Source organism: Fusarium fujikuroi, chromosome FFUJ_chr07 (genome assembly GCF_900079805.1).
Source record: "Fusarium fujikuroi IMI 58289 draft genome, chromosome FFUJ_chr07".
NCBI lineage: Eukaryota > Fungi > Ascomycota > Sordariomycetes > Hypocreales > Nectriaceae > Fusarium > Fusarium fujikuroi.
This window is the reverse complement of record NC_036628.1, coordinates 2,441,163-2,458,521: the sequence shown is the minus strand read 5'-3', so window position 1 is coordinate 2,458,521 and position 17,359 is coordinate 2,441,163. Positions and strand designations below refer to the sequence as shown.

The following is a 17,359-nucleotide window of genomic DNA, read 5'->3' as shown; positions in this document are numbered from 1 at the left end:
CGAAGGCATAGTCAGCCGAGCCAAAACTCGAAAGTCCTCGCAAAACAAACCTCAACCGAAAAAATCATCAAGTGGTGAATCTCCAAAACTTCCTCTGCAGCCTCAAGGTGCCAAGTACCTCGCCATGTCTGCAGAGTTGAATTATCAGTCATGGACCAAAAACGGTCTCATTCAGAAAGTCAAGGAACTCGAGGCTGAGCTCAGAAATCGGCCTGCTCCAGAGCCAAAACCTGAACCTGAGATTCAGCCTGAAAATGAAGCGGGAGATGAAGCCAAGAAGACGAAACCAAAGGGAAAGAGAAAGATGGATCCCAGCAAATACTCTACACGATTTATCGCCTTGAAACTTGCGTATCTGGGCAAGAATTACGGTGGCTTTGAGTTCCAAGCTATGGCCAACGCTCCATCGATTGAGGAGGAACTATGGAATGCTCTCACAAAAGCATGCCTCATCTTTCCTGAAGATGAACGAATTGTCGATTTTGACTGCTGCGAGTATTCAAAATGTGGTCGCACAGATAAAGGAGTCAGCGCCTTCGGACAAGTCATCGGCCTCCGAGTTCGAAGTAACAGACCCTTGCCTAAAAAGCAAAGGCGTCTAAGTGAAGCAGGCGAGGCAATGGTCGTTGACGAGCAAGTGGGAGAGAACGCAGAAGAAGAGCACGTGGAGGAGACTCCGTATTTCGATGATATCAAGGATGAGCTTCAATATCCTCGGCTACTTAACCGTGTTCTACCCCCTGATATTCGCATCCTCGCCTGGTGCCCCTCTCCGCCCCCAGACTTCTCTGCTCGTTTCTCATGTCGCGAGCGCCAATACCGATATTTCTTTACACAGCCTGCTTTTACTCCTGAACCCAGCGCTGGTGGTGCAAGGAATGGCTGGCTCGACATTGAGGCGATGCGCGAGGCCGCTAAGCGCTATGAAGGCGAGCATGATTTCCGCAACTTTTGTAAGATCGACCCTGGAAAGCAGATCACAAACTTTGTTCGCACAATTTACGAGGCCGACATCAAAGAGGTCAAGGACGTCAGCTCAGCTTTGCCATATCTTTCTGGATCCACGTATGTCCCTGCAGAAGGCTTGCCCAACGACGCCACCGTGTACCCCAAGGTGTACTCGTTCAACGTTCGAGGGTCTGCTTTCTTGTGGCACCAGATTCGTCACATGGTTGCTGTACTCTTCCTTGCAGGTCAGAAGTTAGAGACACCTGACGTTGTGACGACTCTGCTCGACGTTAAAGCCAACCCCTGCAAGCCTAACTATGTCATGGCAGATGAAGTGCCTCTGGTGCTCTGGGACTGCATTTTCCCTGGTACAGATTCCGCTCCGGTAGATCCCGCGGCCAAGAAGACCGATGGACTTGACTGGGTGTATCTCGCAGATGACCCTGCGCTTAGCAAACCTGGCCCCTTTGGTGTCATGGATGGTATGTGGGCGTATTGGCGAGAGCGCAAGTTAGACGAGCTGCTCTCGAACCAATTGTTGCAAATGGTATCTACACAGCGCAGCAAAGATCCCTCAAGGCATGTCACTCGCCCTGAGCCCTCGGGCAAGCAGGCGAACAGTATAGTTGTCTACGAGGGTGGTAACGGTGGCCGTATGGGTGGCCGGTACGTGCCATTGCTGCAAAAGGTCAAGCTGCAGTCTCCTGAAGAGCAGAATGAAAGATATGCTATAAGAAAGGGGTATACTAGCTCAGAAGATATGCGAAACCAGAAGGGCATTGGAAAGCGAAAAGCAGATGAGGCCATGGATGAGTAGGCATCGCACAATGCGTTTCAGGATAGAAATAAATAAAGAATTAAATCATATCATCGTACGCTGGGCACATCCATGAGCCTATATAGGTATAATGCCTTTTAGCCCAGTGATTTATCCTCTCCTCTTTGCTCATACAAACACCGTCGAACGCCCCTCCAAACTTCTTCCACAATCTTTCGTGGTGGTAACAAGCCTGGAAATACAACCACCACATCATCCTCGCCTTCGACTATGACAATGAGGTAGTATCTCACCTCGAACCCAAGAAACGCTTCATTGACGAGAATGTCTTGGATCTTCTCGGTCGGTATGAACCTCGTCGCCGTACCTGCAAGATAACTCCCTGGACTTTCACTAGTCTGTACACCCAAGCCTCTCATGACGAGAATACTCTCACTGGCGTAGCCTCTTCGACTGGATAGCCATAGCACAACTATACCCACGGGAACGAGCACAGATAATGGTATGTTTTGCGCAAGAGCAGCGGTCGAGGTTGGTGCACGGAGGTATGAAGCTGGTATGATCTTGAGGAGAGAGGGAGGGGCGTAGGCGAGAAAAGGGTGTAGAGTCAGGCGCGCGTGGAGAAGAAGAAGGGCGAAGATCGAGAGAATAATTCGAGAGATGATGAGCAGTGTATGTAGAGCTGGTGGAATCGGCCGGAGAGTCGTGACAGTGAATTCGGCGGTTGTTGGCGAGGGATGTCGGATGAGAAGACGGGGCGATGTTGAGAGCATTGTGACAGGTTGGAGTATGTTCAATGGCCGATCATGGCTGTAGAGAGTGTTTCAGAGGAATTGATGGCAGGGATTCCTCGGCGAAGTCGAACGAGCTCGTTGTTATTGAAACATGACTGTGTTGTGTAATTGTGATCGCAATGCGGTTGCAGTGGTGTTTGAGGGTAAATGGAAGCTGTTCACTGGCGATCCACTGAAGCTACGGGTATCACCCACTGTAGCACCCCAGCACCGCCCCACCAGCCACATTCTTGAGTCAAGGGTATATAAGTTGTGAGTACTTACATGTTTCTCGACTGTAATGGTCTAACGGTGAAGGCGTTCAAACCCGCTCAACCGCCCATCCCAATACTGTGGTGCTTCGGTACCTCAGCCCTCCGCCGCGCCCCGCCCGAACGTTGCGGTGGTCGCCCACTCGTGCAGGTAACTCACGATGCTGGAACTTTGCGGCCCTAAGCACTGGAGATGACCCTTGAGGGAGGTTTCACTCTGCAGAGATCTCTCCCCCGTCGCGTGGCGGGTGGGAACACGTTAGTGCGGGGGGATTTGGGATGGCAAGTGGATGAGATGGAGCAGCCAACTGTCTTTTTTTTTTTTTTTTTTGTTCATTTTTTGACAATTCACATCAATAAACAATACCATTGTGAAATATCAATATTATCTCTCCTATAACCAGTCAATCATATATCAGCTTCTCGTACTCATGCGACATCGGCTTGAGGTGATTCGAACCCCGAAGTGCATCTTATGCCTGGCAGAGCAGACGTGAAGCTATCACCACTTCTTTGCTCTAAGAAATCTGCTTCCAGCACACATATACACATAATTAACATAATGACTATCGAGCGTAACCATAATGCAAAGCAGTAGTTCATTCAATTCGTAAGTACTAAGACCCTCCGGGGGAATCAAAATGCATTTCCAATCCAGCCCGTTTCAATCCATTCCTACCCATCTTGCATCCATTTCCATTTCCATTTCCCTTTTCCTCGTCCCCTAACTCAAACAAGTGCCGCGAGGCAACATTGTATAAAGCAGTCGCTACGTAAACCCCCCATCACTTCACCCATTTTTCTCACCCATCAGCCTCTCTCTGCCTGGATCCCCCCGTCACCCAATATTTACTACCTCCAACATTCCGCCTTCAGATAAATATAACAAGATACAGTACGAGTACCGCGTCCATCCTCCTCAAACATAGTCCGCTGTAAGTAAATGTGGTCGTAATTTGCAGAAACCTTCATGGTCCGACCAAAAGAAATGTAAAGTCGTATACGTTCATTGGCACCCTTGCCAATAATGCGAAAAGGGCCTTGAAAGATCCGAAAGTGATATCAAGAGTGAAGAGAGAAACAAGATGCAGTAGTTTCCAGTCGTCATACAGCTAGATCCTTGACGAAAAGGACAGAAGTATAATGCCAAAATGCGAGCCCCGAAGGACCATGGTATCGACTCGGGAGGAGAGAGAACGCCGATCGCCATGCACAGAATCAAATACAAAGTTTATAGGGAGTGGTAGAAAGGAAGAAAATAATGCACAGCGCGCTGGCCACCATCGCGAGAGACTTCCTAGATCATCTCGTTTCGGTTCAAGCCAGTCGACAAGTGCTTGTTTCGAGAATCAATTGGCGAACGCAAAACATCTGGGTTGAATGACACTGGTGGAGGAGACTTCATCTGTCGAGGCATGGGAATGCTCTCGTAGGGGGCCTCAAAAGGAGGAGACCGGACATACTCCTTTCGGCTGCGGCTGGCAGAGCGGAGTCGCTCAGTGGCCTTGTGAATGCGGCCTGAGATGCTGCTGCTATCTCCGATGCTTCTGCCTCGGTTGTGGCTCCTGTGGGAAGCTGGAGCCGGAGGGCTAGCCTCTGAAGCTTGATCATTGCCAGATGATAAATCGTCATCCATGACAATCTCAATCATGCCTGATGCAACAGCACCAGCCTGTTGATGTCGCTGGGCGTGTTGCAGGGGGGCAGGAGGCGGTGGGGGTGGTGAAGCCAAATGCCTGAGTTCCTTTAGAACAGGGGGTGCTGGAGGGGGAGGTGGTGGTGGCATAGGGTCTTCGTGAGAACGTCGTCGCTCACCAGGGACAACTTCTTCGATGCGTCCAACACTGTTCTTGCGTGCAAAGCGAGCAGGGCGCTGGCCAGGCTCATCGGGGATGGGGGCTGACATGCTACGAGGAATAGGAGGTCGCGCCGGTGGCTGGTAGACAGTGGATGGCAGCAGAGTGAGACTGGGCTCAGCAACTGGCTCTTCTCTCTCAGGAGACTGTTGAGGTGAAGTTTCTGGCGAGTATCGTTGAGAAAAGCCAGCTGGAATACTAGGCACATCGGGCCTGGGCGTGCTTCCTGATTGATCATGGTGGCCCTCGATGATAAGTCGCATGGCTTTTGGGGTCGCTGGAAGTCCGATAACAGGTCCGTTACGGGCGTACATGCTTCTTTGTGGTGGCTCAGTAGCACTCCGAGGTGGGATATCATCAGGCAGCGGCTTTGGCTCAGCAGTCTCAACCGTAATTGCGAGAGCGGGAGAGAACTCGTTAGGGTGAGGGATTGAAGGTGTTTGGGCACGCTTGGCCAGAGACTTGCGGCGCTCCTCGAGTTCTCGTGCAGCCTGCTCCTTCTTTCGCTGACGTTCGTCCTTCATTTGCTTGAGATCACCAGCATGCTCAGTTGAGGCAGCTCTGCCGTGAATAGAGATAGTACCATCGAAGTTGGCAACCTCAGAGTTGGCCCTGCGTCGATGTTCCGAAGCATCTTGCTTACTCAAGGCCGGTGAGCCAAGACCTCGACTGCCACTGCGGCTGTGCTTGTTCCTGAATTCCTCTTGGGCAGCCATGGCTGCTCTGTAGTCCTCCTCATCCTCAGAGCCTTGGTAATGGTGAATGGCAGCACTCAAAGGCAAGGGTGAAGAAGGAGAACGCTGTGCAGAACTCTCCCGACCTTGACTTCGGCCACGAAGTGTAAGAGCTGGCGGGCGAGAACGGCCTTCCGGGCTCCTGCGGCGACTTCCGCGGCTTGAATTGCGGCTCTTTGGCTTGACAATTGATCCGCTGACCTTACGGACCGTGTTTGGCTCAGCGACTTGACCATGTCGTGGAGTGCTCAAGTTCAGCAAGTCCTCCGGGGACATGGGAATGGGAGAAGTAGGCGATCGTTTCGCCTTGGGCCAATTGCGAGCACTGACACGTCCACGTTCCTCAGAAGGTTCTCGGGAGCGTGCAGTTCGCTCTCGGCTTCCGGGACGACTGCGTGAAGCATCCCGAGTTCTTGAATGGCTACGCTGGCGACTTCGCTGTCTCTTGGAGTAGTGATTGGCAGCATCCAAGCTATGGATGTAGTCCTCTCGGTTTCGCACAGCTTGATGGCGAAGACTTCTTCCAGCGCTTGATGCAGAAGTGACAGAACTTGTCACAGAAGCAGGACCTCTGCGGCGAGTTGGCCAGTGGTAGCGGGTAGAAGATGTAACTGACTGCTCTGGAGATGTGATGTCATCGTGAGCGGGCCCAGGATGCAGCTGTAGATTCACGCCCACAGGAATGCGGTCACGGGAGCCATTGCGATGATTACGTGATGCTTGTTGCATCTTCAGCATAGTGGCCTGGTCAGGTGGTGGTGGAAAATCGCCCTCACTTGGCTGGACAACGCGTTGAGCGTGCTCTCGCATCATCATCGGGCTCGCAGTAGCAGCGCGCTGTAATGCGGTACCCATCATCATGTTGTCATTGCCAGATGGTGTCCGAGCATGACCAGATCGAGGCTCATAGTCATATGGCACAGCAGACAGCTCGGCAGATCGAAGTGCCTCCCGGTTGAGGTCTGAGGGAATCTCACCAATAGATGGCAAGCGTCCACGTCCTCGGGCAGAGACTGGGGTATTGAATCTGCTATTGTTTGAAGGGCGAAGGAAGGCCGTCGTGGCTTCGTTGTTGGATGCATGAGAGAAAGCGGGAGAGCCGGCAGAGTCAGCGATAGGGGTTACACCCGCGGCAATCGGGGTTTGACCGCCGTCGCCAGCAAAGAACTTTGACTTTTGCGTTTGATCACCAAATGAGGTGATGAGCTTGAGGGCAGAGGTCTTTGCGATGCTGCGTTGGGGGCCACGCTGTACACCGGGAGGTGAGAGAGGCGGGCTTAAGATCTCAGGAATACTGGGAGTCATAGTCTGGAAGTTCAGCTGCGCGGCGGATGGAGAAGTCCAAGGCTCAGTGGACTCCTGGTCGGTGCAAGCAAAGCATCGGATTGCTAGCTGCTGTTGGCCATGTTGAACTGCCCACTCTCCCCACTTCCTGATAATGGCAGCTTGTCGTTCCCAAACACTAGGGGCTGAGAGGCATGTGAGAATCAGCGCCTCCATATAGCGCTTGTGAGAGATATAAACCTCGATGGCGTCGTTGTGATCACCCATACCAAGCATAATCGTAACTGCTGCGTGCACGTCGCCAGCCTCCAGTAGGCGCTGGACGTATGTATGGCCAAGCTTCTGTTGTGAGGTATGACCCCCAATGCCGCTCAGAGCCAACAACATCCAGTCAGAAGAAGTCATGTTCTCGAAGTTTGCGTTCATGATATTGGGATCGATATCACCAAGCCATTTTGCCAAGAGGATGCGGCTGGGGGATCCTTGGGGATGTCTACTCATCTCATCCCTAATCAGGTCTTCAACCTCTTTGTTCCATCCGAAGATGGTGTTGAGCATTTGACGACGCAGATCATCATTGGTGAGGCGAGCACTGTTGGTACCCATAGCATGCTTGTAAGGAATATCACTGAGACGCGCTCGAGTAAACTTGAATAGGTCGTGCACCTTATTGTCGTCAGGGCTACGGGGAACTTCATTGCGCAGGCGAGAAGGTCTTCTTCTTGATCGGCTCGAGGCCATGGAAGGAACACTTGTAGTGCCAAGAGAGTATCCCATGGAGTAAGTGTCCAAATCTCTTGTGTTGCCATGAGCACTGTTGCCAATAGTTGAAGACCTGATCGAGGTTCCAGCCGAGATATATGTGTTTTCTGACAGTCCTCTTGACCTCATGGATCCAGGGTAGCGGCCAGGAGTTTGAGATGACCCAGCTGAGGACTTAGATAAGGATGAGAGCCCACTTCGGCTGGAGACAGGGCTGGCTGATTCGTAAGGCTCATTGCCAGAGTCGTAAGGTTGGCGTCGAGTTAGGCGAGCGAATGGTGATAGGTGATCCTCGTCACTCTCGGAAATGTTCATGTCCAGGGGGATAGAGCTCGTCTCAGATTCGGAGGCGATAGTAGTAGCCGAGGTCGCTGATCGATCACCAGTTTCTTCTGAGACTGGGGGCGAGGGTGGCAATAGGTTTGCTGGGTGTTGGACATTGGCGACCATGATGGCCGGTGAGTTCAGGTCGAATTGCTGCACGGTGTTATTGGGGCCAAGGGTGAACAACGTGGCACCCGGGCCATAGACGGCAAGGCCGCGAACAAGATCAAGAGTCGGGATGGGATCGTGAGTGACGTGCTTTGTCCTAACATCCCATGACTGTGTTTGCCTGTGCAGATGTTAGTTGATGATAGGGGTCATGCAGCTAAGCGCGCGCGTAGCCTAGGGCGTTTTATGGGGGTGGCAAGCTGCAAACTTACGAGTCGGAGTACTGGATTATGCGACCGTTCTTGGACCATCCCATCCAGTTGGGTCCATCCATGGAGATCTCAGCCTTCTTGAGGTTTCGAACCACCTTTGCAGGGTCATCAACGCTATATTTCTTTGCCACACTCCAGACTCGCAAGTCCCCATCACGCATCTGGACAGCAAGCATGTCCGACTTTTGCCGAGACGAGGAAGCATGCCATGCGAGATTCACGATAGGTGACGGTCCTCTGGAGGTGGTAAGATTGTGTAAGATAGTGAAGCGTGGTTGCAAGGTTGCAACAAACAGAGAGCCATTCTGGTAGCTGAGACTGTGTTAGTGAGATTTGAGTAAGAGGAGGACAGTAACTCACCCGATGGCAAATGTTCGACAATCAGCTGATGGTGCCAATGCAGTCACTGCAATTTGGTCAATAGTCCTTGAGGAAACATGTTCAGATGTTGATGGCTCAAACATGATAATGCTTCCCTTTGTGTTGCCTTCAAATCGTTAGTCATGATCATATGAAACTCATCCCAATAACTGACCGAAAGCCACATTGCCATTTTTCATCCACGCTGCGACAGTTAGATGATCATAACAGGCAAATCGAGAGATCTCATCGCCTGTCATTAGATCCCATACAATTGCTGTTTGGCCAGCATCGTAACTGACAACGAAACGGCCACCACCAGCCTCACTCTGATTATCGACCGCTAACAATTGAACCTCATCAGCGTGTCGAGAAAACCTTCGTTCAATGGTAAGAGTATCATGGTGACAGCAAACAACGGATGAACCCTGGGCGTACAAAAACATGGACGCAGTGGCGGCGCAGGGGTCAAAGTACTTTAAATCAGTAACATGAGGCATCGTGGTGCTGTCTGGGACCTGCGACGTCTTACTCCTTGTTGCAGACCTTCCACCGGAACTTAACGATACGGTGCGATTCCGTGACGAACCGGCCACGGGGACGGACATGATGGGCCTGATATTCTTTCTTGAATCTTGACCTGCGTTAACGGAGCCCGTGTTAGCCAGTCGGATGACCACGGAGGGCTATGGCTGCTCTGCAAGGATGCCCGCCTTGTGCGACGCTGCACGTACTGTTCTGATGAATCGATGTCGACGACGAACGACCCCCGACAGCGGGGTCTACACTTTTGTTGCTCTCGGGGTCGTAAGAACAGTCGGAAAGCTACACTTTAGGGCTGTCGAACATGCCTCGGAATCCTCTGCTGCCCGCACCCGGACAATGACGGTTTCTTGGTGTGTCGGTAAGCCAAAGTCTCGGATCGTGTTATACTGAATTCTGTTTCGTCACTGCGCGATACGATGCGATACGGGCACGCGGGTAGCGACGGCAAGTGAGGTTGGACAACGAACGGAACTCTTGGGGCTGTATGTCTCGGTCGCAACGGTGTATAGTAAGAGGCAGATGCGGTGAGGCGATGGAGAAGTCTTCGGAATGCGAATTAGTGCGAGTGCGAAAAAGTTGAGAAAGTCAAAACACGCAAGAAGGCGTAGAGAAAGACTCGATGTGTGTGGAGATGGGCAGAGCAATGGTTTTGCTTGTCGAGAGCAACATCAACCAGGGCAACAGTGGAAAAAACGACGCTACAGGTGCAACTCGGTAACAGTGAGAATACAGCCGCCAACCCTGCTCAGATTCGATGTGATTGCCTGGGGTCGGACGACGCCAAATAGAGATGTGCGCGCAAAGTGGTCGAGGTCAAAGTGTAGCTACCAGGAAGAGCTTGGTAGTGGATGCGGATAGGGATGAGGGATGTGAAAGGGGTGTGACCCGGCGCTTGACTTGCAGACGTAGCTTGAAATCCCTTGAAGATGATTCTAGGGTCCATCAAGCATGTCCTTGTGTAGGTAGACTAGGTAGGTGTGTGTATGCGTGTGCATGTATGCTGAGCGACAACATGCGACTTAGACGGAAGATATGACAAGGGGTGGGAGGTCCAGGGCGAGATGCAGGAAAGGTACGATGGACAATTAGGGGCATGAGGTAGCAGACAATACAGATAATTCCACAAAGAAATGAATTGAAATTCCTACCTTGGTCCTTTTTCTCCTAAAGAAAAGAAGTTGATCAGTCTCTTTGGGGGCTGGTGTAAACGGTCGTTGGTGGAGTTGTGATATCAAGGTTCAAGGTAACTGCTGGAGCTGAAGATGTGACAGTGTGATGAGGCGACACCAACAGACAGGGAGACACAGTACACAATGCAAAGGCGGAAAGAGAAGGCTAAGAAGAGGGAGGCCCAAGAAGGAAATCCTGAGCAGAAAAAGTGCAGGTTGAGACGATTTTGAGAAAGACGCAGACACAGGGTTCATACCAGTGTGGGTGCCTTTACTGCGTGTGCTATGTGTGATGGACCATCAATCATGGATCAAGGTCGGGGTCCAGAGTCAGAGATGGCGCCTAGAGAGTGGCGTACTGGCCTGTCAGTGGACGATTCAGAAAAGAGACGATATTAAAATAGAGCCCTGAGAGCGTTGGGTTGAATGGATCAGCGGAGACGGACCGGCTCATAGGCAACATGGCACCCAGGGGTCGTTTTGGAGGATGGTCGACGGCGGTTGGGGATTGGGAGCTTGGGTTAACATGAGCACCTTTCTGCTGTTCGGACTCGAACTAACAAGTTGAGTGGGGTAGAAAAGCCGCAGACGACTGGGATCCCTTCTTGTATCGTTGACAGGGGGTTTGGGTATGGTATAGCATCAGACATCGATCTAAAAGACGCCAGTTGAGGCGGAGGCGGTCACTTTGATGTGAATGGATCGTGGCCGGCGGCTGCGTCCTTGCAATGACGAACAAAGTCCAACGTGGGATTTCCATCGCATCGTAAATTGTCGACTGTGGATCTTGAATTAAAAGACGAGGCGAAATGACAAGCAATGGGTCGTAGCAAGTCAATTGTCTAGCGAGCAATGCCCCCTGCCAAATTTAGCCTCGTGGGCTGGCCGCGTGCCGTTGAATTCAAGTCTCTCAGAAAAGTCGTTGGATAGCGCATCAAATTGTGTGGTTCACTAGACCGGGACCCTTGTAAATCTCCAGATCCATTCCAGCTTGAGACTCGAGGGACTCGGCCTATCAATCAATCAATTGTATTCCATTGTCCGCTTGCAAGCGCATGAATGGCTCGAGTTTCACCATTTGAGATAGAACTCTTTATCATGAAAGCACGTCCTTGGTCGTCGCGATCTCCGCCGTCGTCTCATCCAAATTTCATCCTGAATTTGCATTGATAGGAATCCATCAATCATGTAGAGTACAGAAATCAGTGTCCTTGCTGCCCCTCTTTTGGTGAAATGATCAGAGGTATGCAAGTGGCGTCCGGTACCACGACAAGCGGTGGCTTCTCAAGCATTGCAGGACAACACAGCAGAGCATAGTGCAGCAGCGTAGGGGCAGCACGGCGTGCTCCCACGCAGTGCAGTTGCTGTAACGCTGGTGCAGTAGAGAATAGGCACCACGACATGATATGCTCGATCCAGTTGTTCTGGGTATCCTTCGAGACCAAAGACTGGTCGGTACCTTACATTGAGGTCTGTGGGTGCATCAACACAACATCCATCCATCCATATCTGATGGAAGCGTCACAGATGCTTCTCCAGGCAGAATGATGCAGCATATCCTACAGTGGGTGTCCTCTATAGCTGCAGTGGTCAAAAGGGCATATAGAACGGTCGATTACAGTTCTCTATGGCCTCTGTCGGAGACATTTCGACGTTGAGATGAGCATGATAGAAAAGCATGTGGTTGGGGAAACGAAACATGGGGGGCTTGAGCAAGCGCTTGTAGACTAACATTGATTGGCTACAGCTCTAAACCCCGCTTGCCAAAATTGTGCTACAGCTGTTTCTCGGCGCTTATTGGCCATGTTAGCTTAACGGGACGGGCCAATAAGCCGGCCGATCACCTCTATTGCAGGGAGTTGATCGCCCTCTCCTTCCCGTCCCGCTAACGAAGAGGGTCCGTACCCACATAATTCTAACGGAAAGAGCAAGGAGCTCTCTCCGCATGGACTTTGATGAACAATGTCATTCTATCAGCCTGTAGACGTTCTGATACTAAGAAGCACATTGCTTGGCGTGAAAATCAGATGATGAGGGAAATTTTGACAATAGTGTTTGATATGAAGATCGCGCGTCTAATATCCCAGATATTGTATACCTTGGCCACTGATATCATTTCAGATAGAAATATCGCCTATCGACTGATATCCAACCGAATAGTACCTAACTTATATGTTGCTTCTCCACTTTTGACCTCATGCGATATTTCGGAAGGAGCAAGTCTCGATGTGAACATTTTCACGCCTGACTCTTTGACACCTTCCTTACCTTTTGGACTTGCCTTGGTAGCATTCCTGGCATCTAATTTGAGGTGGTCTTGCCATTCGTAAAGTCTCCTTGTTCATTCTTCCTTGTTGCGTTTGCTAGGTTGTGGATCTCTCTTTCCTCTGCTCCCGCATACACGATTCTTTCTTTGCTTTTTCCCGTGCCCCTGGTCCATCCCGTTCCAGTGCTACCATACCCACACCCACACCTTATCCTCTACCGTGGGTGGCTTGGTGGGTGATGCTTGAGAATAGCGATGTTCTATTATTCAAACTTCAGACTTCGTATATCTTTTGACGAGCCTCTGACAACGCAGATATCTGCGTTTCATACACGTCACCCTGCTCCTTGGTTGGCAACTGGGGATAGTGACTCAAGATGGGTACAGTACTAACGCATCCGTCAGACGAACAGGGTCTTGACCGTTGAATTGGCTCCCTCACTTCAGTTGTCTTTCAGATTGACTCAGTCGATCTGGGGGTCAGGAAGGAAACTGCGCTAAGAATTCACCTGAGAACATGGATATCAACAGCCCTCAAGCTGCGAATACGGATACAGGCAGTGATACCGTCATTGTCCCTTGTGCCTGAGACCTGTACCTCAACATCACTTACACACCTCCACAAATGGTTCAAATCTGGCTGACAAAAGACGGGAAACGTCTTTCTGTTTATTTCAAGACGGTGTAAAGCCTTTCTTCCGATGTTTGTCTCAGAAACATGTGGCTGAGACCCAAGTTAGGTTGCTTATCCAGGCTTAGGACCGCTGACCGACAGGCAGCCTCCCTGTCACAACCTTGGCATTTCTAGTTCTTCTGTGGCCACGGCGTCTCGAGTCCAACAAGCGCCTCCACCTATCCAAGCCTTGCTTATCAACCGCTCGGCTAAGGACAGGCGTTTGCAGTAGATGCTGTCCACTGTCACGGCTCCCGTCTTGTTGAGTCGGTTCGCCTTGCTTTACTCGCTTCCGCCGTACAGGTTCTCACTTCTATGGTTTCCTGCAGGTCAAGCACAGCATAGCCAGTGAATTGATAACTGATTTTGACCTCAAAAACGTGCATGCGAATGGTCATGAACGCCGAATCATTTTCAAATGCATTCAGACATCAACTACGTATTTGTCAGTTGTTGGATTACTGCTTGGTGCTTTACTGCCCGAGATCCTATCTCGTTGATGTGCAGATAGTCACGATGCAAGTGGGCAGCTCCGCAAATACATACTATTCTGCTGCACACACTTAATATTCACACACGACCGGGCCTCAGCGCCACTGACCGAGGGCAAGAACTTTTGCCAGCCGAGAACCTACGCAATTTCATTATCCCGGGACTTCGCTTGGCTTGTCTGGCCTCAGAACTTATAATCCAAGTTACCCCACGGTCGTCTCCAGTCTCCTCAGGCTCTACTGCAGCCTCACACAAGCTGCGTCTTTGTGCAACATCTGGGCACGGATTGCTGCAGGCACTTGATCTGAGAGACATCAAAGCTCCCTTGCCTTTTCTTTTCTTTTCTTTTCTTTGCTTCTTCTGCTGCTGGTTCACCTCGCGCATGCAGCTCGTATCAAGCAGTCCTACCCAAAATCAAAGCTACAACTTTTCTCAGTTTCTCACAACTCACTTGCTCAGAAAATCTCAGGTCTGTGCACTGGGTTGTGATTTTCCCGTCACATTTCATTTCCCCTCTTGACTGTAACATGCTGGTCCTTGGTGAGGACATTATTCTCGGCCATGGGGCTTCCGGTCGCTACTTTCACACATTCGATATGGCGACTGGGGTATGAGCATGCAATTCCATGCTATAACCTGCGGCCCAAACCGCGGCCAAGCTGATGGATGGTGACCATCACATCTTGATAACGCCACTTGGTAAAAGACTCCGAGTCCAACGGTCTTCTCGTGGTCGCAGTGTCGGCCGCCTTTCTCCATCAGATCGACCCAGGGACAAAGCCAGCATGTAAGATTTATATATCTGACTTGATACGTGATTGGTAACATGGCCCCGCTATGAGATCAAACTCTCTGTACACCCATTTTCCGAGATATCAATATGGACACTTCAACTGTCCGAGTACTTTCGGCCCATTGGAATACGCTTATTCGAGTGACATTCAGCCAGGCGCATAATGACTCGAGCTTGACCAAATTTGTAGCTCAAGAATCGCGCGAGTTGGACAAACTAACCCAGGTACTGAACTTTTATAACGGACAACTCGAAATAGGAAGAAGCCCCCGGTGGCCCTATCTAGTGTCTTCGTGCCAGAACAGTCCACGTTTCTACAAAAGAGTTTACACCATCTTCCTATGAGTTTCGTTGAAGGGTTAACAAGTCAGCGTTGCTCTCTCATTACTGCTGATCACTTTCAGCTGACTTGCAGATGTGATAATTTGGGGATCAACGCCCACGCATGGCAGGGTCTAGGTCTACCAAATCCTTGGGTTTACCTAAAAGGCTCGGCCACGTTCTTCTGTCTCACTGCTTTCTCCCAAGTGTCATGGTTCTCGTCACATTTCAGTCAAATTCAATCACTTTCAGTAACTGCAACGTAAGGCTGGCACACCGAGCACAGTAACGTTGAAGATTAGGTGAGTGCAATCCCTTGCATCGCCAACCATCAACTCGCGTGGCTTCAGACTTCCCCGCAATCAGACCCAATTGACCCATTTCCAGCATTAGATGGGATCCAACTGCAAGCCAACGGTTTCGAGTGGCCCTTCTAAATTACGGGGTATTCTGACAATGCATACAATCATCCACTAAAGAGCTACAGGGCGCTGAAAGAGGCCAATATTTAGATCTCACTTTTTCCTCGATCATGGTCCAATTGGAATGAAGCCGGCTCCGCGGGGCATTCGATATTCGACAATGTGCATGAAGCGGGTGCCAAGACGATTCCAGCCTCGATCTTAGCCCATCAGAGGCTGAGAAATGTGAATATGCAATGAATCGATACGAGACGGAGCTCACAATAGCGGGCGTTCGACATCGGGCGTGATTGGCTTGTTGTCTTAGATTTGCTCGTCTCGATTTAAATCGTGGAAGTGGGCTTGATCCTCGAGAAGGATCAAAAGATACTACAGACTAAGGCTTGATGTCGGATCATACCCCCAGTCTCTTTGGGTATTTATGCATCTGCAGTATAGTTGTCAGCTCTTGATTGAGTATATAGATTGAGCTCAATTAGTCTCGTGCATCATGGTCCTTACATCTGGATGGCCGAAGTTGTTAGTTGGCGGCCCATCATCACTTGGGCAAGGTCAGATCATGTTTAAAGCCCTTATGATGCGCCGCAAGTGGCTAACTAATGAATTCCAATCACTCATGCGGTTGATTGTCTTTATCATGTTGGTCATCTATCAGTTTTGACAGATATTGATGTTGCTGTTGGGGAGGTATTGCCCAGAACGGCCTTTACCATCTGCCCAGTTTCGACTATGAAACCCGATTTGTGGTCTGCAGAAGTCCAGATATCTTCTCTTTGTCATTCAGTCACAACTGGTTAGATTATCCTTCTGATGTTTGGTCTCCGGTGCCTCTATCGTAATAAATAGTCCGCCTAGAGTCGAAACCTGTTCAAGAGGGCTTAAAAAGTGTCTCCCTCTCAACTGCTTTAGGAACGCTTTGTGGAGTCTCAGACCCAATGATATATAACAGACTTTATTGTAGTTATCTTGATTGATTGTATCCAGAAATACTGCGTGGTTACTTCATTCATGTCTTGAGTAACGAAGAGTTTCGTGGGTAAAGATAGATGCCATTCAGCCACTTCTAGGCCGAGGCGTAAGACAGACTTTATCCTTTTCGTAAACTCTTCTATTCTATTTTGATTACTCTACCTCATTCAACAGTACAATAGGGCTTTCTGCGGTGTTGTATACAAGAGAGACGCGCCGTTGTTGATCCGGCTCTCAGTCTCTGGGATGAGCCCTGTGGTCGACTCTCATCGTTGGATAGACTCCCAACCAGACCAATAAGCTCCTATAGCATGTATCCCCAGTCTAAATGGCCTTAAGAGGTGCTCTCTTGAGCATTGGGTGGTAGTAATGGTGAGAAGACAGGCCGTGGCATGCAAGTGGCGCTATCATCATGGGAACAACTTGCGATGCAAGTGCCGATTCCATCTTTGATATATTAGTGAGCAAGACTCGTGAGACTATTCAGGCTAGGATTCAGGTGACGTTACTCAAATGCCATCGACTAGGTTTGCCTATCGTACCCGGCATTGTGACGGCCTTGCATGCCTGGCTCACGATTTCATCTTGATCTGTGGTACAAGACAATCTCTTACATGCTTTTTCCTACCTTAACTGATGCCATGTAAACAGTTTCCTCTTTGTGTCACATACAATGCGTGTCTATACTGCATAGCTGAACTGTCGCCCTCACGACACTCGATGATACCTCCTTAAATTACCAAGAGAAGAGGGTGGCATTCCGGGAGCCTTTCGAATTTGGAGTATAATTACGAGTTGTAATTGATCTTTAAGCGGTATTCTCCCAATATTGTGGTTTGAACTCAGCCTATGCTCGTGCGGACTATCCCGCGATAAACGATGATGAGATCTTTGCTCTGCGTTTTGCTTCTAGGTATGCCAATAGCAGAAGACCAAGACAATCCACATTTAGAGTAGATCATAGGGTCTCAGCCTTGAGCAGTCTGCTTTACTTGCTACATCTAGATAGACAGAAGTCCTAGTCAGGCTGACCGACCCCTGGCGACTGAGCATGTTGAGAATATGGAGTTTGTGACAGAAAGCGCAACGACATTATAGGTATACCCACTGCTGGTGCTCGAGTTGACTTATTCAAAGAAGTTATCAGTATTTATTTTCCTGTAAACATTCCTTTAAGGAACGCGGAGAGATGTCTCTCTCGTCAGATGTCTATGGGGTTTCAAGTCGAGATCCTTAA

At 50.1% G+C, this 17,359-nt stretch overlaps 3 protein-coding genes; 1 reads left to right on the top strand and 2 right to left on the bottom strand.

Moving 5' to 3' along the window:
* Window positions 1-124: 124 nt before the first annotated feature.
* Window positions 125-1,765, top strand: FFUJ_08365 (related to pseudouridine synthase 3; the record flags this gene model as incomplete). Its single annotated transcript, XM_023580943.1, has 1 exon — window positions 125-1,765. The coding sequence occupies one exon, from the start codon at window positions 125-127 to the stop codon at window positions 1,763-1,765; it is 1,641 nt and encodes a 546-aa protein (XP_023433630.1).
* Window positions 1,766-1,863: 98 nt separating this feature from the next.
* FFUJ_08366 (uncharacterized protein) lies at window positions 1,864-2,499 on the bottom strand (the record flags this gene model as incomplete). The annotated part of the gene is made up of 1 exon (XM_023580942.1): window positions 1,864-2,499. One exon carries the CDS (start codon window positions 2,497-2,499, stop codon window positions 1,864-1,866), a length of 636 nt encoding a protein of 211 aa, XP_023433629.1.
* Window positions 2,500-4,068: 1,569 nt separating this feature from the next.
* On the bottom strand, window positions 4,069-9,079 carry FFUJ_08367 (uncharacterized protein; the record flags this gene model as incomplete). XM_023580941.1 has 4 exons in its annotated part: window positions 4,069-8,020; window positions 8,112-8,423; window positions 8,472-8,598; window positions 8,647-9,079. The coding sequence occupies 4 exons, from the start codon at window positions 9,077-9,079 to the stop codon at window positions 4,069-4,071; spliced, it is 4,824 nt and encodes a 1,607-aa protein (XP_023433628.1).
* Between the last annotated feature and the right edge of the window lie 8,280 nt (window positions 9,080-17,359).